Below are 25,961 nucleotides of genomic sequence, written 5' to 3'. Positions count from 1 at the left end.
ATTCAGCATTCTTTCATGTTAGAAAGTCTTGGGAAGGTCAGGAAACATAGTAAAAGCAATATGCAGCAAACCAGTAGCCAACATCAAGCAAAATGGAGAAAAACTTGAAGAAACCCCACTAAAATCAGGGACTAGAGAAGGCTGCCCATTCTCTCCCTATCTATTCAATATAGTACTCGAGGTTCTTGCTAAAGCAATTATATAACAAAAGGAGGTCAAAGGGATACAAATTGAAAAGGAAGAACTCAAAATATCACTACTTGAAGATGGTATGATCTTATACTTATGTGATCCGCAAAATTCCACCAGAAAACTCCTAAAGCTGATAAACAACTTCAGCAAAGTGGCAGGATATAAAATTGACTCAAACAAATTAGTGGCCTTCCTCTACTCAAAGGATAAATAGGCTGAGAAAGAAATTAGGTAAATAACACCCTTCATAGTACTCACAAATAATATAAAATTCCTTGATTTGACTCTAACCAAGCAAGAAAAAGATCTGTATAATAAGAACTCCAAATTTATGAAAAAAGAAATCAAAACTCTCAGAAAATGTAAAGATTGGCCTCGGAGCACCTGGGGGAGCCATCTTGGGTCCCGGATCCCTCAGTGACTAGTCTGCACAGGTGAGTGTGTGGACTACAGAAGCTACACGGCTTCTGGGACAGGCAGAATCGACACAGCTTCTGGGACAGACCCCGCTTCAGGCTCCAGACATCCAAGCACCTTCCCTGCCAGAGGAGAGGTGTCTGCCCTGCCCAGGAGGGCTCTGCCAGAGCACCTGGGGGAGCCATTGGGTCATGGATCCCTCAGAGACTAGTCTGCCCAGGTGAGAGTGTGGACTACAGAAGCGACACAGCTTCTAGGACAGGCCCTGTTTCAGGCCTTCATCTTCAGCCAGGAGGTGAATTCAGTCTTCAGATACCTGTGTACCTTCCCTGCAAGAGGAGAGCTTGCCTGCAGAGAGTACTCTGATCACTGAAACTCAGGACAGAGGTACACGCCCAGGTCTGTTAACAGAGGCTAACAGAATCACAGAAGGAACAAGCTCCAACCAGAGACAGCTATAACAACTAACTCCAGAGATTACCAGATGTCGAAAGGCAAATATAAGAATCTTACTAACAGAAACCAAGACCACTCACCATCATCAGAACACAGCACTCCCACCTCAGCCACTCCTGGATACCCAAACACACCCGAAAAGCAAGACTCAAATTTAAAATCAGATCTCTTGTTGCTGGTAGAGGACATCAAGCAGGAATTTAATAACTCACTTAAAGAAATACAGGAGAAAACTGCTAAAAAGGTAAAAGTCCTTAAAGAAATACAGGCAAACACAACCAAACAGGTGATGGAATTGAACAAAACCATACAAGACCTAAAAAAAGGAAGTAGACACAATAAACAAAACCCAAAGTGAGACAACGCTAGAGATAGAAACAACAGGAAAGAAAACTGGAACCATAGATGCGAACATCAGCAACAGAATACAAGAGATAGAAGAGAGAATCTCAGGTGCAGAAGATTCCATAGAGAACATGGGCACAACAATCAAAAAATGCAAAATGCAAAAAAATCCTAACTCAAAACATCCAGGAAATCCAGGACACAATGAGAAGACCAAACCTACAGATAATAGGAGTAGATGAGAATGAAGATTTTCAACTTAAAGGGCCACCAAATATCTTCAACAAAATTATAGAAGAAAATTCCCGAAATCTAAATAAAGAGATGCCCATGAACATACAAGAAGCCTACAGAACTCCAAATAGACTGGACCAGAAAAGAAATACCTCCCGACACATAATAATCAGAACAACAAATGCACGAAATAAAGATAGAATATTAAAAGCAGTAAGGGAAAAAGGTCAAGTAACATATAGAGGCAGGCCTATCAGAATTACACCAGACTTCTCACCAGAGACTATGAAAGCTAAAAGATCCTGGACAGATGTTATGCAGACCCTAAGAGAACACAAATGCCAGCCAAACTCTCAATTACCATAAATGGAGAAACCAAACTATTCCATGATAAAAACAAATTCACACATTATCTTACCACGAATCCAGCCCTTCAAAGGATAATAATGGGAAAACACCAACACAAGGACAGAAACTACACCTTAGAAAAAGCAAGAAAGTAATCCTTCAACAAACCTAAAAGAAGACAGCTGCAAGAACAGAATCCCAACTTTAACAACAAAAATAACAGGAAGCAACAATTATTTTTCCTTAATTTCTCTTAACGTCAATGGACTCAATTCCCCAATAAAAAGACATAGACTAATAAACTGGCTAAACAAACAGGACACAACATTTTGTTGCTTACAGGAAACCTACCTCAGGGAAAAGGACAGACACTACCTCAGAGAAAAAGGCTGAAAAAAAAATTTCCAAGCAAATGGTCTGAAGAAACAATCTGGAGTAGCCATTCTTATGTCAAATAAAATTGACATCCAACCCAAGTCATCAAAAAAGAAAAGGAAGGGCACTTCATACTCATCAAAGGTAAAATCTACCAAGATGAACTCTCAATTCTGAATATCTATGCTCCAAATACAAGGGCAGCAACATTCATTAAAGAAACTTTAGTAAGCTCAAAGCACACATTGCACCTCCCACAATAATAGTAGGAGACTTCAACACCTCACTCTCACAGTGGACAGATCCTGGAAAGAGAAACTAAACAGAGACACATGGACACTAACAGAAGTTATGAAACAAATCAATTTAATTGATATCTACAGAACACTTTATCCTAAAACAAAAGGACAAACCATCTTCTCAGTGCCACATAGTACCTGTGCCAAAACTGACCATATAATTGGCCACAAAACAGCACTCAACAGATACAAAAATATTGAAATTATCCCATGCATTCTGTATGATCACCACGGAATAAGGCTGATCTTCAATAACAACATAAATAATAGAAAGCCAACATTCACGTGGAAACTGAACAACACTCTACTCAATGATTCCTTGGTCAAGGATGAAATAAAGAAAGAAATTAAAGACTTTTTAAAGTTTAATGAAAATGAAACCACAACATACCCAAACTTATAGGACACAATGAAGGCAGTCCTAAGAGGAAAACTCATAGCCCTGAGTGCCTCCAAAGAGTAACTAGAGAGAGCATACACTAGCAGACTGACAGCACACCTAGAAACTCTAGAACTAAAGGAAGCAAATTCACCCAAGAGGAGTAGACACCAGGAAATAATCAAACACAGGGCTGAAATCAACCAAGTGGAAACAAAAAGAACTATTCAAAGAACCAACCAAACCAGGAGCTGGTTCTTTGAGAAAATCAAGAAAACAAGATAGATAAACCCTTAGCAAGACTAACTAGAGGGCACAGGGACAGAATCATAATTAACAAAATCAAAAATGAAAAAGGAGACATAACAACAGAACCTGAGGAAATCCAAAATATCATCAGATCCTACTACAAAAGGCTATACTCAACAATACTAGAAAACCTGGATGACATGGACAACTTCCCAGACAGATACCAGTTACCAAATTTAAAGGAGGATCAGATTAATGATCTAAACACTCCCATTTCCCCTAAAGAAATAGAAGCAGCCATCAATTCTCCCAAACAAACAATCAAACAAAAAAAGCCGAGGACCAAATCAGTTTAGTGCAAAGTTCTATCAGACCTTCAAAGAAGACCTAATTCTAACTCTTCTCAAACTATTCCACAAAATAGAATCAGAAGGTACTCTACCAAATTCATTCTATGAATCCACAATTTCTCTGATACCTAAACCACACAAAAACCCAACAGAGAAAGAGAACTTCAGACCAATTTCCCTTGTGAATATTGATGCAAAAATACTCAATAAAATCCTCGAAAAGCGAATCCAAGAACACATCAAGATGATGATCCATCATGACCAACTAAGCTTCACCCCAGGGATGCAGAGATGGTTTAATATATGGAAATCCATCAACATAATCCACTATATAAATAAACTCAAAGACAAAAACCACATGATCATCTTGTTAGATGCTGAGAAAGCATGTGACAAAATCAACACCCCTTCATGATAAAAGTTTTGGAAAGATAAGGAATTCAAGGCCCATACCTAAACATAATACAAGCAATATACAGCAAACCAGTAGCCAACATCAAACTAAATGGAGAGAAACTTGAAGCAATCCCACTAAAATCAGGGACTTGACAAGGCTGCTCACTCTCTCCCTACCTATTCAATATAGTACTTGAAGTTCTAGACAGCAATTCGACAACAAAAGGACATCAAGGGGAATTGGAAAGGAATAAGTCAAAATATCACTATTTGCAGATGATATGATAGTATATATAAGTGATCCCAAAATTTTACCAGAGAACTCCTAAACCTGATAAACAGCATCAGTGCAGTAACCTAATATAAAATTAACTCAAATAAATCAATGGCCTTTCTCTACACAAAGGATAAAAGAACTGAGAAAGAAATTAGGGAAACAACACCCTTCACAATACTCACAAATAATATCAAATACCTTGGTGTGACTCTAACTAAGGAAGTGAAAGATCTGTATGATAAGAACTTCAAGTCTCTGAAGAAAGAAATTGAAGAAGATCTCAGAAGATGAGAAGATCTCCCATGCTCATGGATTGGCAGGATTAGTATAGTAAAAATGGATATCCAACCGAAAGCAATCTACAGATTCAATGAAATTCCCATCAGAATCCCCACTCAATTCTTCACTGAATTAGAAAGGGCAATTTGAAAATTCATCTGGAAAAATAAAAAAACTAGGATATCAAAAACTATTCTCAACAATAAAAGAAACTCTGTTGGAATCACCATGCCTGACCTAAAGCTGTACTACAGAGCAATTGTGATGAAAACTGCATGGTACTGGTATAGCGACAGACAAGTAGACCAATGGAATAGAATTGAAGACCCAGAAATGAATCCACACGTCTATGGTCACTTGATCTTTGACAAGGGAGCTAAAACCATCCAGTGGGAAAAAGACAGCATTTTCAACAAATGGTGCTGGCACAACTGGTTGTTATCATGTAGAAGAATGCGAATTAATTCATTCCTATCTCCTTGTACTAAGGTCAAGTTTAAGTGGATCAAAGAACTCCACATAAGACCAGAGACACTGAAATTAATACATAAGAAAGTAGGGAAAAGCCTTGAAGATATGGGCACAGGGGAAATTTTCCTAAACAGAACAGCAATGGCTTGTGCTTGTAAGATCAAGAATTGACAAATGGGACCTCATAAAATTGCAAAGCTTCTGTAAGGCAAAAGACACTGACAATAAGACAAAAAGGCCACCAACAGATTGGAAAAGGATTTAAATCTGATAGGAGACTAATATCCAATATATGCAAAGAGCTCAAGAAGCTGGACTCCAGAAATTCAAATAACCCCATTAAATATGGGGCTCAGAGCTAAACAAAGAATTCTCAACTGAGGAATACCGAATGGCTGAGAAGCACCTGAAAAAATGTTCAACATCCTTAATTATCAAGGAAATGCAAATCAAAACAACCCTGAGATTCCACCTCACACCAGTCAGAATGGCTAAGATCAAAAATTCAGGTGACAGAAGATGCTGGCAAGGATGTGGAAAAAGAGAAACACTCCTCCTCTGCTGGTGGGATTGCAAGCTTGTACAATCACTCTGGAAGTCAGTCTGGAGGTTACTTAGAAAATTGGACATTATACTACTGGTAGATCGAGCAATACCTCTCCTGAGCATATACCCAAAAGAAGTTCCAACTGGTAATAAGAACACATGCTCCACTATGTTCATAGCAGCCTTATTTATAATAGCCAGAAGCTGGAAAGAACCCAGATGTCCCTCAACAAAAGAATGGATACAGAAAATTTACACAATGGAGTACTACTCAGCTGTTAAAAACAATAGATTAATGAAATTCTTGGACAAATGGATGTATCTGGAGGATATGATCCTTAGTGAGGTAACCCAATCACAAAAGAAGTCATTAGATATGCACTCACTGATAAGTGGATATTAACCCAGAAACATAGAATACCCAAGATACAATTTGTGAAACACAAGAAAATCAAGAAGTGGGAAGACCAATGGGAGGATACTTCATTCCTCCTTAGAATAGGGAACAAAATTCCCATGAAATGAGTTACAGAGACAAAGTTTGGATGTAAGAAGAAAGGATGGACTATTCAGAGACTACCCTACCCGGGGATCCATCCCATAATCAGCCACCAAACCCAGACACTATTGCATGTGCCAGAAAGATTTTGCTGAAGGGACCCTGTTATAGCTGTCTCATATGAGGCCATGCCAGTGCCTGGCAAATACAGAAGTGGATGCTCACAGTCATCTATAAGATGCAACACAGGGCCCCTATGGAGAAGCTAGAGAATGCACCCAAGGAGCTGAAGAGGTCTGCAACCCTAAAGGTTGAACAACAATATGAACTAACCAGTATCCCCAGAGCTCATATCTCTAGCTGCATATGTACCAGAAGATGGCCTAGTTGGCCATCACTGGGAAGAGAGGCCCCTTGGCATTGCAAATTTTATATGCCCCAGTACAGGGAATGCCAGGGCCAAGAATCGGGAATGGGTGGGTAGGAGAACAGGGCAGAGGAATGGTATAGGGAACTTTTGGGATAGCATTTGAAATGTATATAAAGGAAATATCTAATAAATAAATAAATAAATAAATAAATAAATAAATAAAGAGAGGAGAGAGAGAGAGAGAGAAGAGAGGGAGACAGAGAAAGAAAGAAAGAAAGAAAGAAAGAAAGAAAGAAAGAAAGAAAGAAAGAAAGAAAGAAAGAAAGAGAGAGAGAGAAAGAGAGAGAGAGAGAAAGAAAGAAAGAAAGAAAGAAAGAAAGAAAGAAAGAAAGAAAGAAAGAAGAAAGAAACAAAGAAAGAAACAAAGAAAGAAACAAAGAAACAAAGAAAGAAACAAAGAAAGAAACAAAGAAAGAAACAAAGAAAGAAATAAAGAAAGAAAGAAAGATCTAATATGCTCATGGATTGGCAGGATTAATAAAGTAAAAATAGCCATCTTGCTGAAAGCAATCTACAGATTCAATGCGATCCCCATCAAAATTCCAAATCTATTCTTCATAGAATTAGAAAGAGCAACTTGCAATATATTTGGCATAACAAAAAACCCATGATAGCAAAATCTATTCTCAACAATAAAAGAACTTCTGGAAGAATCCCCATCCCTGACCTCAAGCTGTATTACAGAGCAATAGTGATTAAAAAAAAAAAATTACTGCATGGTATTGGTACAGAGACAGGCAGGAAAATTAATGGAATAGAATTGAAGACCCAGAAATGAACCCATGTACCTATGGTCACTTGATATTTGATAAAGGAGCTAAAACCATCCAGTGGGAAAAAAAGACATCATTTTTAACAAATGGTGCTGGTTCAACTGGCGTTCAGCATGTAGAAAAATGCAAATCGACCCATTCTTATTTCCTTGTACAAAGCTCAAGTCTAAGTGGATCAAGGAACTCCACATAAAACCAGAGTCACTGAAACTTATAGAGGAGAAAGTTGGGGAAATCCTCGAAGATATGGGCACAGGGGAAAAATTCCTGAACAGAACACCAATGGCTTATGCTCTAAGATCAAGAATTGAAAAATGGGACCTCATGAAATTGCAAAGTTCTTTAAGGCAAAGGACACTGTCAATAGGACAAAAAGGCAACCAACAGATTGGGAAAAGTTCTTTAACAAACCTATACCTGATAGAGGGCTAATATCCAATATATACAAAGAACTCAAGAAGTTAGACTCCAGAGAATTAAATAACCCTATTAAAAATGGGGTACAGAGCTAAACAAAGAATTTTCAACTGAGGAATATAAAATGTCTGAGAAGCCCCTAAAGAAATGTTCAACATCCTTAGTCATCAGGGAAATGCAAATCAAAACAACCCTGATATTCCACCTCACACCAGACAGAATGACTAAAATCAGAAAGTCAGGTGACAGCACATTCTGGTGAGGATGTGGTGAAAGAGGAACAGTCCTCCATTGCTGGTCGGATTGTAAGCTGGTACAACCACTCTGGAAATCAGTTTGGTGGTTCCTCAGAAAATTGGACATCATACTACCTGAGGACCCAGCTATATCACTCCAGGGCATATAACCAGAAGATGCTCCAACATGTAATAAGGACACATGCTCCACTAAGTTCATAGCAGCCTTATTTATAATAGCCAGGAGCTGGAAAGAACCCAGATGTCCTTCAACAGAGTAATGGATACAGAAAATGTGGTACATTTATACAATGGAGTACTACTCAGCTATTAAAAATGATGAATTCATGAAATTCTTAGCAAATGGATAGCACTAGAAAATATCATCCTGAGTGAGGTAACACAAGCACAAAAGAACACACATGGTATGCACTCACTGATAAGTGGATATTAGCCCCAAAGCTCCAAATAACCAAGATACAATTCACAGACTACATGAAGCTCAAGAAGAAGTAAGAGCAAAGTGTGCTTCGGTCCTTCTTAAAAGGAGAACAAAATACTCACAGGAGCAAATAGGGAGATAAAATGTAGAGCAGAGACTAAAGAAAAGGCCATACAGAGACTGTCACACCTGAGGATTCATCCCATATACAGATACTATTGTGGATGCCACAAAGTCCTTACTGATAGAAGCCTAATATGGCTCCTAAGAGGCCCTTCCAAAGCCTGGGAGATACAAAGGTGAATACTAGCAGCCAACCACTGGACTGAGCATGGGTTCCCCATTAGAGAAGTTAGAGAAAGGACTGAAGGAGTTTGTGACCCCATAGGAAGAACAACATAATCAACCAACCAGACCCCCCAGAGCTCCCAAATATCAACAAAGAGTATACATGAATCCAGCTGCATATGTAGCAGAGGATGGCCTTGTCATGCATCATTGGTAGGAGAGGTCCTTGGTCTTATGAAGGCTCAGTGATGCCCTAGTGTAGGAAAATCAAGGGTAGGGAGGTGGAAGTGGGTAGGTGAGTGGAGGGATACCCTCATAGAAGCAGGGGGAGGGAAGATGGGATAGGTAGTTTCCAGGAGGGGGGAAACCAGGAAACAGGATAAAATTTGAAATGTAAATAAAGAAAATATCCAGTAAAAAGAAAAAAGGAACTTATAATATATATAAATGCTAGACTTTAAAGAATATAAATAAATAAATACATTATATATTCTTGATATCTTTCAACAGGCAGTCCTTTAGCTTTGATACCAAAAAAAAAAAAAAAAAATTGTAGAAATATCCACTAAATCCAGGTTGCCTTCTACTTCAAGGCAATGCTTGGTCTGTGAATATTTTATTAATCCTAGGTATATTTCCTAAACTCTGTACCTCAGCGTCCTCATTTGTATGGTGAATGTGAGTAATACTGCCTACTTCACATGTTAAAGTGAGTATCAACTACCTCACATCTTGTCCAAAAATATTCATGTTATCCTTTTGAGAACCCATACATGCAAGAGAAAGAAGGTAGCCAGTTCCTCCTTCCCCATTCTGAAGTGAAAATTTCTGGTTTCTTTGGAGATTCAGTTGTGTCATGTGATGTTTTTCTGGAAACTCTCTTATGAGAAGATGTTTCGCTGAGAACAGACTCATGGTGTTTTTCTGGAAATAAAAAGCCTACAAAGGGAGCGGGTGATGTTTTGCCATAGCAGACACTTCAGAGGACATGTGATGTTTAGAAAGAGTATGAACATAACTCAACAGACACTGGACAGTACTGTGGCATTAGTTCTCCTTGCTATCATTTGCTGGTCTTCTGTAGGCTTTGCTGATTCTGGTCTTCACTGAAAACTCTGTGGCATTGATTTGCCTTTCTACACTGACTTTGTAGAGAGAAATCCACCAATGAACTTCTGGTGGTGTTCCCTCAGCTTCTTGCCACTTCTGCAGAATGGGGACCCAGGCCTATTGATGGAGCCTCGGTTTCTTCTGGACTGAATTGCTGTTACTGATTTGTAAATGGTGTTTCCAAGTGGATCAAGCAGCCACTTCTGATTTGTGTGAACTGAACTGCAAATATTCTGACAACAAAGATTGAAATTGTCCCAAAGAACTATTTCTAAACAGGTCTACATCCTCCTATGTCATATTAAACTCTCCTTACCACTACCTCTGGTGGGTGGTGGGCTAAAAGGAGGTTAAAGCTTTTAAGATCACTTATTAAAGTAGGATTTTAAAAATCTAAAACTCCGTCTTTCAGACTTCCAAATCTAAGTTGATACAAACATTATGGAACACTTGACAAGTAGAAGAAATTCACAAGTTTTCTCTATTATCTGCCACTATTGTGATAAATTAGAACTTAATACATTGGTCAGTCACATGGACCCAAAAATCTGTGTCTCATTACTCACTGTGGCCACTGCAGTGCGTGGACGGTTTCTGTCACAATCCACAGCTTCAACTGTGAGGTTATATTGCCTCACTGACTCATAGTCTGGCTGAGTGGTGAGTTCGATCACTCCAGAGAAGGGGTGAATCCAAAACTTTTGTACAGCCTGGATGTGTCCCTTGGTTATCTTGTATGTCAGACAGTCTGGTGGGTGGTCCTCATCAATAGCAGTCACTTGTCCAACTTTGTAGAAAGCTGGCAACATTTTACAGTTTATTTTTCTCATGTACATAAAGGCTTATAATATCTATAATTTTTCAAATGATAATCTGTATTTTTTCAAGTGATGAGAATATAAATACTTTTAGGTAATAATGAGTGTTTGATGACTAAAACTTCACATAATATCAGGTAGATTTACAGGGAATACCTAGCTACTGTATACCACTGGATTCATTCAAATGAAACAATTTTAAAACACCTCTATAATATAAATAATTAGCTTCATCTTAGTATTATGCTAAGTGGCATATAATGTTCAAAAGCCAAACTCAGAAACTGGAAGTTTCAGTTTACAAATCTCAGACTCTAACTAGTGTAACAATGGACAATTCTGTAGGCCCCTTCATTTTTTCTTTCTTTCTTTGTAAACTAAGTGCAATTGCAGTATCTACCATACCGAGTTGTGAAGACTGGGTGAATTAAAATACATGAAGCACTTACAATAATAGAAATCCTGATATACAGTAAATGCTAAGCAAGAATTATTTCTGATTTGCGTAGTTCTCTCACTGAGCCTTCCTCACAGCCTGATGACAGTAGTACTACTTCCTCTATTTTATACATAAGAAACTGAGACCCTGTGATGTTAATTTGCCCAAGGCCACACAACTAATTGTGATGGAGTCTATCTCAAGCCTGTGCCTGCTAATTCTACAATCCAATTTTTAAATTGCTTCACAATACTTCTGGTTAATAATATTCACCAGTAATCTTTCAGAAAAATGATAACTACAGTACATTGGTTAAATTCCTATGCCCAAGTTCTTTACCCTCACTGTGTCCCCACTACTGGCCATGCAGACAAACTTAGCACTCTGGCTTGTGATTTGCTTTGATCAATGAGATATTAGTCAACCTGATGCAGGTAAAGGTATGAGAAGTATTTGTGAGGTTAGATTGACTTTCTTTTGCCACATTACCACACATGCGTGCGCGCGAGCACATTCGTGCACACACACACACTCACATGCTTTGCTGACTATACCTATGAAAGTCACTCTAGTTATGACTTTACATCTTCCTTCACTCTAAGAACATACTCAATTTAGCCTGAGAAGAAGAGGATGGGGAAAGCCAAAGCACTTCAGTCATCCCAACCACACCAGGACAGAGCACTAAAAATGAGCTGACTCTCACAAGCTTGAGCAGGACCAGAAAGATAATGCAATTCTTGGATGTCTAGGCTAGAAATATTTATTGCTGTTACTCTAATCTGTATGAGATTTAGCACATAGCATCTTTATGACAACAGATTACAGCTATGATAGGTTATTCTTCAATCATTTTATACTTAAATCATAAGATCTGATAGATGATGATATGTAGCTTACCATGACCTGTCTGGGTGTTTCTACTGAGCAATGATGAATAAGAAAGAGCATGTGCCATCCCCATCACTTTCAACCTCAAAGAATATTTCCTTATCTGGCATGTACTTTTAATCAAGATTCATCTCTTGTAATGAACTATTAAGTAGGCAGTGAGCACAGATTATGATATTAACAACACTAGAAGAGCTGTCATGGAAAGAAAGAAAGTTTCTTCTTCTAGCAGTCCCAGAAGAGAACGAATCTATTGCTTGAGTGACAGCTTCATATTTATAAAGGGTACTACAATGGATACATGGTCATGGAGAAGACATAACCAGTAAAACTAATCTCTGCCTTACAGACCTGAAAAGTGATGGGATCATTTCCACACTTAACACCTGGGAAAGTACAGTGGGAAGCATGGTCTTCTGAAGGTGGAAAATTAACCTTTCATTAAACTCTAAACCTGATCTGCAGTACCTTTAGCTGAATTTTAAATAGAGTAATTATGGGATTCTGAATGCTGCCGAACCTCAGCAAAACATACTGGGAATGGAATACATTTTCCCAGGTGACCTGCAACTCAGTTCATTTACTCGCCATGTTTTCTCAAAGTCACTACTGATGAAGGAGTTCTTTACTTACATCTACTTCCTTCCATAGATTTCTGCCAGCTTATCACAGATCATCAGGTTTACTTTAAGTACTATAGATCTCCATAATTATAATTGTCATGTAATCTACTAGATGCATTTGAATGCTCTATGCTAATTAATTCAGTATGGGGGAAACAACTTTTCTATTAATGTAATGTTTTGTTCTGTTCTGTTTTAAGCTGGCCTGGAGTTCACTATGAAATCTAGGCTGGCCTCAAACTCAGAGATCCACCTGCCTCTGCCTCTCAAGTCCCACCATGCCCAGCTCCTTAATGTAGTTTTTAAATATTCTCAAGATCTATAGACCCAATGTTTGATATATTTATAGGAGCTTTGTGGAAATGAACTATAGTCCAAGTCCTGTACTTTTGACTTCTCATGTATAAAATTAAGATAATAACTAGATCATAGAGCTGAGATGAGGCGTCTGTGCATGTCTAACATCCCCTGCACAGTACCTCAGTAAACATGTAAATTGTCACATATGAGGATTCTTTTAAAATATTTATATATTTACTAATTATATATATAGTTATATATATATTCATATCTTTAACTATGTGTCTGTGTGGGAGTATCATCTACACATGACTATGGGTGATCACAGAAGCCAGAGGTTCTAGGTCTCCTACAGCTAGAGTAAAAGGCAGTTATAAGCCAACAACCGAGGATTATTGGAATGGAATTTAGGCCCTCTGCAAAAACAGTATGTGCTCTTAGCTGCTGAGTCATCTTTCTAAGCCAGTAGCTGGATTCTTGATGTCAAACACCTTTCGTCCCACTGCCAATGAGTTATACTGCTGATGTCTCCTGAGCGCTGGCAGTTTTCAGCGTGCTGGAATTTTTATTTTTTTATTTTTGGAAAAGCAAAAAAATCACTTCTTATTCTTCCTTATTAGGACGTACAAGCTGAATGGAATGCATTGGGATATTTTTCCTTATTTCCCCCCCTCTAGTTCATTCTTTTTTATTAGGTATTTTCTTCATTTACATTAACAATGCTATCCGAAAAGTCCCCTATACCCTCTCCCCACTCCCCTACCCACCCACTCCCACTTGTTGAACCTGGAGTTCCCCTGTACTGAGGCATATGAAGTTTGCAAGACAAATAGGCCTCTATTTCCAATGATGGCCGACTAAGCCATCATCTGATACATATGCAGCTAGAGACACGAACTCTGGGGGTACTGGTTACTTCATATTGTTGTTCCACCTAGAGGGTTGCAGACCCCATTAGCTCCTTGGGTACTTTCTCTAGTTCCTCCATTGGGGGACCTGTGATCCATCCAATAGTTGACTGTGAGCATCCACTTCTGTGTTTGCCAGGACCAGGCATAGCCTCACAAGAGACAGCTATATCTGGGTCCTTTCAGCAAAATCTTGCTAGTATATGCAATAGTGTCAGCATTTGGAGGCTGATTATGGGATGGATCCCTGGGTATGGCAGTCTCTAGATGGTCATTCCTTTCGTCTCAGCTCCAAACTTTATAACTCCTTCCATGGGTGTTTTGTTCCCAATTCTAAGAAGGGGCAAAGTGTCCACACTTTGGTCTTCATTCTTCTTCAGTTTCATGTGTTTTTGAAAGTGTATCTTGTATCTGGTGTATTCTAAGTTTCTGGGCTAATATCTACTTATCAGTGAGTACATATCATGTGAGTTCTTTTGTGATTGGGTTACCTCATTCAGGGTGATGCCCTCCAGATCCATCCATTTGCCTAGGAATTTCATAAATTCATTTTTTTAATAGCTGAGTAGTACTCCATTGTGTAAATGTATCAAATTTTCTGTATCCATTCCTCTGATGAGGGACATCTGGGTTCTTTCCTGCTTCTGGCTATTATAAATAAGGCTGCTATGAACATAGTGAAGCATGTGTCCTTCTTACCAGTTGGAACATCTTCTGGATATATGCCCAGGAGAGGTATTGCAGGATCCTCCAGTAGTACTTTGTCCAATTTTCTGAAAACCACCAGACTGATTTCCAGAGTGGTTGTACAAGCTTGCAATCCCACCGGCTATGGAGGAGTGTTCCTCTCTCTCCACATCCTCGCCAGCATCTGCTGGCACCTGAATTTTTGATCTTAGCCATTCTGCCTGGTGTGAGATGGAATCTCAGGGTTGTTTTGATTTGCATTTCCCTGATGATTAAGGATGCTGAACATTTTTTCAGGTGCTTCTCAGCCATTCGGTATTCCTCAGGTGAGAATTCTTTGTTTGGCTCTGAGCCCCATTTTTAATGGGGTTATCTAATTTTCTGGAATCCACCTTCTTCAGTTCTTATATATATTAGATATTAGTCCCCTATCTGATTTAGGATAGGTAAAGATCCTTTCCCAATCTGTTGGTGGCCTTTTTGTCTTATTGACGGTGTCATTTGCCATACAGAAGCTTTGCAATTTTATGAGGTCCCATTTGTCGATTCTCAATCTTAAAGCACAAGCCATTGCTATTCTATTCAGGAATCTTTCCACTGTACCCATGTCTTCGAGGCTTTTTCCCACTTTCTCCTCTATAGGTTTCAGTGTCTCTGGTTTTATGTGGAGTTCCTTAATCCACTTAGATTTGACTTTAGTACAAGGCGATAGGAATGGATCAATTCACATTCTTCTACATGATAACCACCAGTTGTGCCAGTACCATTTGTTGAAAATGCTGTCTTTTTTCCACTGGATGGTTTTTGCTCCCTTGTCAAAAACCAAGTGACCATGGGTGTGTGGGTTCATTTCTGGGTCTTCAATTCTATTCCATTGGTCTACTTGTCTGTTGCTATACCAGTACCATGCACTTTTTTTTTAATTTATTTTTATTAGGTATTTTCCTTGTTTACATTTTCAATGCTATCCCAAGGGTCCCCCATACCCACCCCCATAATCCCCTACCCACCCACTCCCCCTTTTTGGCCCTAGGGTTCCCCTGAACTGGGGCATATAAAGTTTGCAAGTCCAATGGGCCTCTCTTTGCAGTGATGGCCGACTAGGCCATCTTTTGATACAAATGCAGCTAGAGACAAGAGCTCCGGGGTACTGGTTAGTTCATATTGTTGTTCCACCTATAGGGTCGCAGTTCCCTTTAGCTCCTTGGGTAATTTCTCTAGCTCCTCCATTGGGGGCAGTGTGATCCATCCAATAGCTGACTGTGATCATCCACTTCTGTGTTTGCTAGGACCCGGCATAGTCTCACAAGAGACAGCTATATCTGGGTCCTTTCAGCAAAATCTTGCTAGTGTATGCAATGGTGTCAGCATTTGGAAGCTGATTATGGGATGGATCCCTGCATATGGCAATCACTAGATGGTCCATCCTTTCATCACAGCTCCAAATTTTGTCTCTGTAACTCCTTCCATGGGTGTTTTGTTCCCATTTCTAAGAAGGGGCAAAGTGTCCACACTTTGGTCTTCGTTCTTCTTGAATTTCATGCATTTAGCAAATTGTATCTTATATCTGGGGTATCCTAAGTTTCTGGGCTAATATCCACTTATCAGTGAGTACATATTGTGTGAGTTCCTTTGTGATTGGGTTACCTCACTCAGGATGATGCCCTCCAGGTCCATCCATTTGGCTAGGAATTTCATAAATTCATTTTTTTAATAGCTGAGTAGTACTCCATTGTGTAAATGCACCACATTTTCTGTATCCATTCCTCTGTTGAGGGGCATCTGGGTTCTTTCCTGCTTCTGGCTATTATAAATAAGGCTGCTATGAACATAGAGGAGCATGTGTCCTTCTTACCAGTTGGAACATCTTCTGGATATATGCCCAGGAGAGGTATTGCAGGATCCTTTGGTAGTACTATGTCCAATATTCTGAGGAACCACCAGACAGATTTCCAGAGTGGTTGTAAAAGCTTCCAATTCCACTAACAATGGAAGAGTGTACCTCTTTCTCCACATCCTCACCAGCATCTGCTGTCACCTGAATTTTTGATCTTAGCCATTCTGACTGGAGTGAAGTGGAATCTCAGGGTTGTTTTGATTTGCATTTCCCTGATGATTACGGATGTTGAACATTTTTTCAGGTGCTTCTCAGCCATTCGGTATTCCTCAGGTGAGAATTTTTGTTCAGCTCTGAGCCGCATTTTTAATGGGGTTATTTGATTTTATGGAGTCCACCTTCTTGAGTTCTTTATACATATTGGATATTAGTCCCCTATCCGATTTGGGATAGGTAAAGATCCTTTCCCAATCTGTTGGTGGCCTTTTTGTCTTATTGACGGTGTCTTTTGCTTTGCAGAAGCTTTGCAATTTTATGAAGTCCCATTTATCGATTCTCGATCTTACAGCACAAGCCGTTGCTGTTCTATTCAGGAATTTTCCCCCTGTACCCACATCTTCGAGGCTTTTCCCTACTTTCTCCTCTATAAGTTTCAGTGTCTCTGGTTTTATGTGGAGTTCCTTAATCCACTTAGATTTGACCTTAGTACAAGGAGATAGAAATGGAACAATTCCCATTTTTCTACATGATAACCGCCAGTTGTGCCAGCCCCATTTGTTGAAAATGCTGTCTTTTTTCCACTGCATGGTTTTAGCTCCCTTGTCAAAGATCAAGTGACCATAGGTGTGTGTTCATCTCTGGGTCTTCAATTTTGTTCCATTGGTCTACTTGTCTGTCACTATACCAATACCATGCACTTTTTATCACAATTGCTCTGTAGTACAGCTTTAGTTCAGGCATGGTGATTCCACAAGAGGTTTTTTTATCCTTGAGAGGAGTCTTTGCTATCCTAGGTTTTTTGTTATTCCAGATGAATTCGCAGATTGCCCTTTCTGATTCGTTGAAGAATTAAGTTGGAATTTTGACGGGGAGTTCATTGAATCTGTAGATTGCTTTTGGCAAGATAGCCATTTTTACTATATTGATCCTGCCAACCAATGAGCATGGGAGATCTTTCCATCTTCTGAGATCTTCTTTAATTTCTTTCTTCAGAGACTTGAAGTTCTTATCATACAGATCTTTCACTTCCTTAGTCACACCACAGTATTTTATATTATTTGTGACTATTATGAAGGGTGGTGTTTACCTTATTTTTTTTCAACCTGTTTATCCTTTGTGTAGATAAAGGTCATTGAGTTGTTTGAGTTAATTTCATATTCAGCTACTTCACTGAAGCTGTTTATCAGGTTTAGGAGTTATCTCGTGGAATTTTTAAGGTCACTTATATATAGTAAACTATCATCTGCAAAAAGTGATATTTTGACTTCTTCCTTTCCAATTTGTATCCCCTTGATCTACTTTTGTTGTTGAATTGCTCTGGCTAGGACTTCAAATACTATGTTGACTAGGTATGAAGAAAGTGGGCAGCCTTATCTAGTCTCTCATTTTAGTGAGATTGCTTCAAGCTCCTCACCATTTACTTTGATTTTGTCTACTGGTTTGTGTAGAATGCTTTTATCATGTTTAGGTATGGGCCTCAAATTCCTGATCTTTCCAAGAGTTTTATCATGAATGGGTATTGGATTTTTTCAAATGCTTTCTATGCATCTAATGAGATGATCATGTGGTTTTTGTCTTTGAATTTGTTTCTATAGTGGATTATGTTGATGGATTTCCATATATTAAACCATCCCTGCATCCCTGGGATGAAATCTACTTGGTCAGGATGGATGATTGTTTTGATGTGTTCTTGGATTCCGTTAGCGAGAATTTTATTGAGGATTTTTTGCATCGGTATTCATAAGGGAAATTGGTCTGAAGTTCTATATCTTTGTTGGGTCTTTCTGTGCTTTAGGTATCAGAGTAATTGTGGCTTCATAGATTGATTTGAGTAGAGTACCTTCTGTTTCTATTTTATGGAATAGTTTGAGAAGAACTGGAATTACATCTTCTTTGAAGGTCTGATAAAACTCTGCACTAAACCCATCTGGTCCTGGGCTTTTTTCGGTTGGGAGACTATTAATGACTGATTCTATATCTTTAGGGGATATGGGACTGTTTAGATCATTAACCTGTTCCTGATTTAACTTTGGTACTTGGTATCTGTCAAGAAACGTGTCCATTTCATCCAGGTTCTCCAGTTTTGTTGAGTATAGCCTTTTGTAGAAGGATCTGATGGTGTTTTGGATTTCTTCAGGATCTGTTGTTATATCTCCCTTTTCATTTTGATTTTGTTAATTAGGATTCAGTCCCTGTACCCTCTAGTGATTCTGGCTAAGGGTTTATCTATCTTGTTGATTTTCTCAAAGAACCAGCTCCTCGTTTGGTTGATTCTTTGAATAGTTCTTCTTGTTTCCACTTGGTTGATTTTGCCCCTGAGTTTGATTTTTTCCTGCCATCTACTCCTCTTGGGTGAATTTGCTTCCTTTTGTTCTAGAGCTTTTAGGTGTGTTGTCAAGCTGCTAATGTGTGCTCTCTCTAGTTTCTTTTGGGAGGCACTCAGAGCCATGAGTTTTCCTCTTAGAAATGCTTTCATTGTGTCCCATAAGTTTGGGTATGTTCTGGCTTCATTTTCATTAAACTCTAAAAACTCTTTAATTTCTTTCTTTATTCCTTCCTTGTCCAAGGTCTCATTGAGAAGAGTGTTGTTCAGTTTCCATGTGAATGTTGGCATTCTATTATTTATGTTGTTATTGAAGATCAGCCTTAGTCCATGGTGATCTGATAGGATACATGGGACAATTTCAATATTTTTGTATCTGTTGAGGCCTGTTTTGTGACCAATTATATGGTCAATTTTGGAGAAGGTACCATGAGGTGCTGAGAAGAAGGTATATCCTTTTGTTTTAGGATAAAATATTCTGTAGATATCTGTTAAATCCATTTGTTTCCTAACTTCTGTTAGTTTCATTGTGTCCCTGTTTAGTTTCTGTTTCCACAATCTGTCCATTGATGAAAGTGGTGTGTTGAAGTCTCCCACTATTATTATGTGAGGTGCAATGTGTGCTTTGAGCTTTATTAAAGTTTCTTTAATGGCTGTGGCTGCCCTTGCATTTGGAGCATAGATATTCAGAATTGAGAGTTCCTCTTGGAAGATTTTATCTTTGATGAGTATGAAGTGTGCCTTCTTGTCTTTTTTGATAACTTTGGGTTGGAAGTCTATTTTATTAGATTTTAGAATGGCTACTCAGGCTTGTTTCTTCAACCATTTGCTTGGAAAATAATTTTCCAGCCTTTCAATTTGAGGTAATGTCTGTCTTTTTCCCTGAGATGGGTTTCCTGTAAGCAGCAAAATGTTGGTTCCTGTTCGTGTAGCCAGTCTGTTAGTCTATGTCTTTCTATTGGGGAATTGAGTCCATTGATATTAAGAGATATTAAGGAAAAGTAATTGTTGCTTCCTATTATTTTTGTTGTTAGAGTTGGCATTCTGTTCTTGTGGTTGTCTTCTTTTAGGTTTGTTGAAGGATTACTTTCTTGCTTTTTCTAGGGCATGGTTTCCATCCTTGTATTGATTTTTTTCTGTTATTATCCTTTGAAGGGCTGGATTCATGGAAAGATAATGTGTGAATTTGCTTTTGTTGTGGAATACTTTGGTTTCTCCATCTATGGTAATTGAATGTTGGGGTGGCATTTGTGTTCTCTTAGTGTCTGCATAACATCTGTCCAGCATCTTCTGGCTTTCATAGTCTCTGGTGTTGAGTCTGGTGTCATTTTAATAGGCCTGCCCTTATATGTTACTTGACCTTTATCCCTTACTGCTTTTAATATTCTATCTTTATTTAATGTATATGTTGTTCTGATTATTATGTGTCAGGAGGAATTTCTTTTCTGGTCCAGTCTATTTGGAGTTCTGTAGGCTTCTTTCATGTTCATGGGCATCTCTTTCTTTAGTTTTGGGAAGTTTTCTTCTATAATCTTGTTGAAGATATTTTCTGGCCCTATAAGTTGAGAATCTTCATTCTCATCTACACCTATGAGTGGTAGGTTTGGTCTTCTTATTGTGTCCTGGATTTCCTGGATATTTTGAGTTAGGATCTCTTTGAATTTTGCATTTTTTTATTGTTGTGCTGATTGTCTCTGTGGAATCTTCTGCACCTGAGATTCTCTCTTCTATCTCTTGTATTCTGTTGCTGATGCTCGCATCTATGGTTCCAGATTTCTTTCCTAGGGTTTCTGTCTTCAGTGTTGCCTCACTTTGGGTTTTCTTTATTGTGTGTACTTCCATTTTTAGTTCTCGTATGGTTTTGTTCATTTCCATTACCTGTTTGGATGTGTTTTCCTGTTTTTCTTTAAGGACTTCTACCGGTTTGTTTGTGTTTTCCTGGTTTTCTTTAAGGACTTGTAACTCTTTAGGAGTGTTCTCCTTTATTTCTTTGGGTGAGTTATTAAAGTCCTTTTTGATGTCCTGTACCATCATCATGAGATATGCCTTTAATTCCAGGTCTATGTTTTCGGGTGTGTTGGGTTGCCCAGGACTGTGTGAGGTGGGAGTTCTGCGTTCTGATGATGGTGAGTGGTCTTGGTTTCTGTTAGCCTCTATCAGCAGACCTGGGAGACTAGCTCTCTCCTGAGTTTCAGTGGTCAGAGCACTCTCTGCAGGCAAGCTCTCCTCTTGCAGGTAAGGTGCACAGATATCTGGCATTCGGACCTGCCTCCTGGCAGAAGATGAAGGTCTAAAACAAGGCCTGTCCCAGAAGCTGTTAGCTTCTGTAGTCCACACTCTCACCTGCACAGACTAGTCTTGGAGGGATATGGGAACCAAGGTGGCTCCCCCAGGTGCTCTGACAAAGCCCTCCCAGGCAAGGCGGACACCTCTCCTCTGGCAAGGAAGGTGCCCGGCTGTCTGGAGCCTGAAATGGGATCTGCCTAAGAAGCTGTCCTCTAGGGATGTTGGGGGTGTTTGCCAACTCCGTGCCCAAGGTGACCCGGTGCTGGTGCTGACCTGTAGGGACTTGTGACCCTGATCAGGCCGGGTTTTCTGCTTCCCTAATGCTGTCTCAGGTCCCGCGCAGTTGAGATGGAACAGAAGTTGTGTTCCACTCACCGGTGGTCCTAAGATCACGTGGAAAGTCCTCTAGAGACCTTGGGGGTGTCCACTGACTCCTCACCCAGGTGACCCAACCGGAAGGGATTTGTGACCCTGGTCAGGCGAGGTTTTCTGCTTCCCCAATGCTCTCTCAGGTCCCACGCGATTGGAATGGAACGGAAGTGTTGTTCCACTCACCAGTGGTCCTAAGATCATGGGGAGAGTCCTCTAGGGACCTTGGTGGTGTCCACCGACTCCACACCCAGGTGACCCAGTGCTGTCGCCAACCAGAAGGGACTTATCTCCTTTTTTTTATTAGATATTTTCTTTATATACATTTCAAATGCTATCCCGAAAGTTCCCTATACCCTCCCCCTGCCCTGCTTGCCTACCCACCCACTTCTGCTTCTTGGCCCTGGCATCCCCCTGTACTGGGGCATATAAAGTTTGCAATACCAAGGGGCCTCTTTTCCCAGTGATACCCGACTAGGCCATCTTCTGCTACATATGCAGTTAGAGATATGAGCTCTGGGGGTACTGGTTAGTTCATATTGTTGTTCCACCTATAGGGTTGCAGACCCCTTCAGCTTCTTAGGTGCTTTCTCTTGCTTCTCCATTGGGGGCCCTGTGTTACATCTTATAGATGACTGTGAGCATCCACTTCTGTGTTTGCCAGGCACTTACATAGCCTCATACAAGACAGCTATATCAGGGTGCATTGAGATCTTTTGTTGGTTTGGTTTGTTTCACATGCTTGAATTATTTTCCTCCTTTTATTTCTTATAATTACACAATTTCTCCCTGCCCTTGAAGGAGTGAAGTTTTAAAAGAATAATGGGCACTCAGGAAGCAGAGGCAGGCAGATTTCTGAGTTCAAGGCCAGCCTGGTCTACAAAGTGAGTTCCAGGACAGCCAGGGCTAGAAACAGAAACCCTGTCTTGGGGAAAAAAAAAAAAAGAAGAAGAAGAATGGCACAATTATTTTGCTGAAGTACTTTAAAACAAATGAAAACTTTACCCCTAAATATATCAAGGGATACCTCATCTATTAAGTAAATTACTGGTTTCAACATAGCAAAATAGTATGGAGACTTTACTTTGAATGTTTCCATTTTAAGAAATAAATTTATTTATTAAGAAATGAGAAAATTTTACTACTCCAAATATTGTATACTATAAAAAATGTTCTTATGAATTTATAAGAAAACAAAACCATCAAAAATATGTAGATATGTGAGTTGCTGAGATCATTAATTTCTGATAGCAGAGACATGTTTGAAGCCAGTTTCCTTTGACATATGTACTCATGGTCTCTCTGCTACAACATGATATGCTTACAAAGCAGTTCTACTTGATCTCATGTCACAGTCAGTCCTGTAACTTGAAGTATTCAGGTCAGGCCTGGAGGACTCACTATCCAGAGATTCTGAGGAAGGGATATGTTTCCATCTTAGATGACAGAACTACAACTATTACCATTGTTGTGGTTTCCAAATAAAATGAGGTTAACCACTATGTCCTAACACATATCTAATTTAAAAACAGAGATAGAACCTTAGACTTAAAACCTTTACCCTAGTTGGGCATGATATTTGGATTATATGGATAATAACCACACTATTCCTACTTCTTGACACTTAGTCATAGTTTGGAGGCAAAGGATACGAAATGAAGTAAAGTCAATAATGTGCATTTGTCCACAACAAAAGCAAATCTTAAAACTGACATCAAATATCAAATTAGCCTTTGGGAGGTCATCAGCATGATGTTCAAGAGCATCGCCAGTAAAGAGAAACTCCTCTGAAGGTGTTATGTCCAACCACACTCCTATACCTGCTTATGTTCTATAAATGCTCATGTTCCTTTTCCATTGGCTCCTCAGCAGACATCTGGTATTTGTTTCTTTGTGTATGCTTTAATGTTAAATACCTTAGAATATTTTTACCTTCTGATGTTTCTGGAACTGAAAATACATAGTGCAAGGCTTGAAATTTGGGGCTGAAATCATTGTCAGGAGCAATCTCCACAAGGATTGTCACCGTCACTGTAAAATTGAACAGCAAATTAATACCTTTTGTCGATTTACTCTACAAACTATTGAAACATGTCCCCAGTATCAGAATTAGAGAAGAATTATGAAACTACAGTAGGAGTCTCTCTACCTCCAAATGATTGGTGTTTCCACACTCATGTATTAAAACACTTAGTTCCCAAGTGATGGTGCCATTAGGGAAGGCTGTAGGATCCTTAGAAAGAGGATTGAACTTGGACAAAAGGGAAGGGGGGTTGAGGTTTTATAACAGGGCTCCTCTTCCTGTTTAGTCTCTGCTATGTGGTTGAGGATGCAATGTAATTGGCTTCATTCAACTCTTACTGCCACCCTTACTATCTCCTAGTGTTCTATATCTTTTCTTTTTTAAAAAATATTTTTATTAGGTATTTTCCTCATTTACATTTCCAATGCTACTCCAAAAGTCCCCCATACCCTCCCCCCAACTCCCCTACCCACCCACTCCCACTTTTTGGCCCATGAGCCAATCATCCCTCCTTTTACTTCTTATCAGATATCTGTGACAGCAACAAGGAACATAAGACAATATCCAAATGAATTCCTTGGCTAGCCAAAACAGTTTAGCAAAAATGTCTAAGGCATTATGTTTTATATTTTATTTTATTAACACATATACATGTATAATAATATATTTATGCATAATATTGTAACATATTTTCTACAAGAGAGTTTATTACAAATTTCTTTGGAACAATTCTTCCATTAGTTAGCTGAGTTGACTTTCCATTCAGTCTGTGATGTCCTACATTATGCTTTTAAAGCTTGTCTCAGAAATCCCATGTTTAATGTTCATAATTAACATAAATTCTGTATCTTTAAGCCATCATCCACTTCTAGGAAGCTCAGTTTTCTCATCAATCAATCAATCAATCAAGTCACTGTCCATCTCCTACGTAATAGTATATAAGACAAAGAAAATTATGATCAAAAATTTTTCCAAAGGATACTAGGTTACCACAAAAGGAGTTATCTCTGGCCAGCCAGGTTGCTCAGTAAGTAAAGATGCATGATCCAAAGCCTGAAGACTTAAATTCAATCTCAAGACTCACGTGGTAGAAGGAGAGAACGTACACCAGCAAGTTGTTTTCTAACCTCCACATGCACACTACGGCATGTCGTACCCCTCTGTACACACACATACAATTAAATCATTAAGTGTAGTAAAAATAAATTAAGGATTTGTTACAATTTTTGCACACTGCCAGTAAAAGAAGGAACTCTGTGCTTTGGGTAACAAGCTAAGGTAGCCTATTAGAGAGATGTTGAAAAGAAATATTTTGATATTAAAACATAAAATGAAGCAAGCTCAAAGTAGGAAAATATTTTAGAGTAAAATTAGAATATAGTATTCAAGACAGTAACAGGAACATTGGCATAACTGCCACAGTTTCACAAGAAAAAGACTGAGGGGCTGGTGAGATGGCTCAGAAGTTAAGAGCACCAACTGCTCTTCCAAAGGTCCTGAGTTCAAATTCCAGCAACCACATGGTGTCTCACAACCAACCATAACAAAAATCTCATGCCCTCTTCTGGAGTGTCTGAAGACAGCTACAGTACACGCATATAATAAATAAATAAATAAATAAATAAATAAATAAATAAATAAGTCTTTTTTAAAAAGGAAAAAAAAGAAAAAGACTAATATGAACAGAACTGTTCATAGTCTAATGTTAGAAAAATTAAAGTTCTAATATTACAAAGGAGTAGATGCCAGAACAAGGTATACTGGCCACTAACATCTTTGAGATATGAATGTGCCAAATACGAAGTCCTCAATTAAATAAAAATTAAAGAGGTTTTTAAGGCAAGACTTCTTTGGGTTTCTGCTATGCTAGTGTTTATTTTGAATCTCCAGGCAAGCATTCTTCCCAGACTTGTTTGACCATGAAGTTCTCTAGCATCTATCTATAGCACTCATGTTCAAAAGAATTCTGGTATATTGCCTCCCCTAAAGTCTGTGTGACACACGACAAATAGTAAAATTCAGTCTGAGATATATATGACCTTTATTTCAGAAAGTTAATGGCATGCTTTCGCTTCTAACATATGCTACTATACTCACTTTCAAGGATTGTCTCTACAGTTTTCATCACAATCTCAACAGTAAAAATGATCCCTAAAATGTTTAAAGCATTTTGTTCTACAAAAACAAATAATTTACTTTAGACCCATATATTTCTTTCAATAAATCAAGTAAATCAAAAAATAAAAATGTATATGTTTCAATAATAGTTGTGCTCTTTACAGCTCTACTGTACTATGCTTTTTTTATTGCAACCATAAAGACTTCAAATTGTGTGAATAAATGGACCTATAGAACAGGAGTGAAATGTGCAATGTTGTAAGCATATTTTATGAGCAATTACTGTGAATATGTTGACAAGTGAAGGCCAGA

General features: G+C 38.8%; 1 protein-coding gene across 3 annotated transcripts in view; it reads right to left on the bottom strand.

Moving 5' to 3' along the window:
- Positions 1-25,961, bottom strand: part of LOC110309746 (cadherin-related family member 3-like) — a 118,284-nt gene that overhangs the window by 19,045 nt on the left and 73,278 nt on the right. For all 3 annotated transcript variants that reach the window (XR_015044712.1, XM_085828907.1, XM_085828908.1), the window contains exons 11-12: positions 23,441-23,539; positions 10,375-10,607 (exon numbers count right to left, since the gene is read on the bottom strand). Coding sequence is in view for 2 of the 3 variants with exons in the window: in XM_085828907.1 (XP_085685033.1) it covers positions 10,375-10,607; positions 23,441-23,539 (332 nt within the window). In the remaining variant the exon portion in view is untranslated. The remainder of the gene's footprint in view (positions 1-10,374; positions 10,608-23,440; positions 23,540-25,961) is intronic.

Source organism: Mus caroli, unplaced genomic scaffold (assembly GCF_978045245.1).
Source record: "Mus caroli unplaced genomic scaffold, Mus_caroli_1 scaffold_12, whole genome shotgun sequence".
Taxonomy (NCBI): domain Eukaryota; kingdom Metazoa; phylum Chordata; class Mammalia; order Rodentia; family Muridae; genus Mus; species Mus caroli.
Note: the sequence above shows the minus strand (reverse complement) of the source record. Positions and strands in the feature narration are given on the sequence as shown.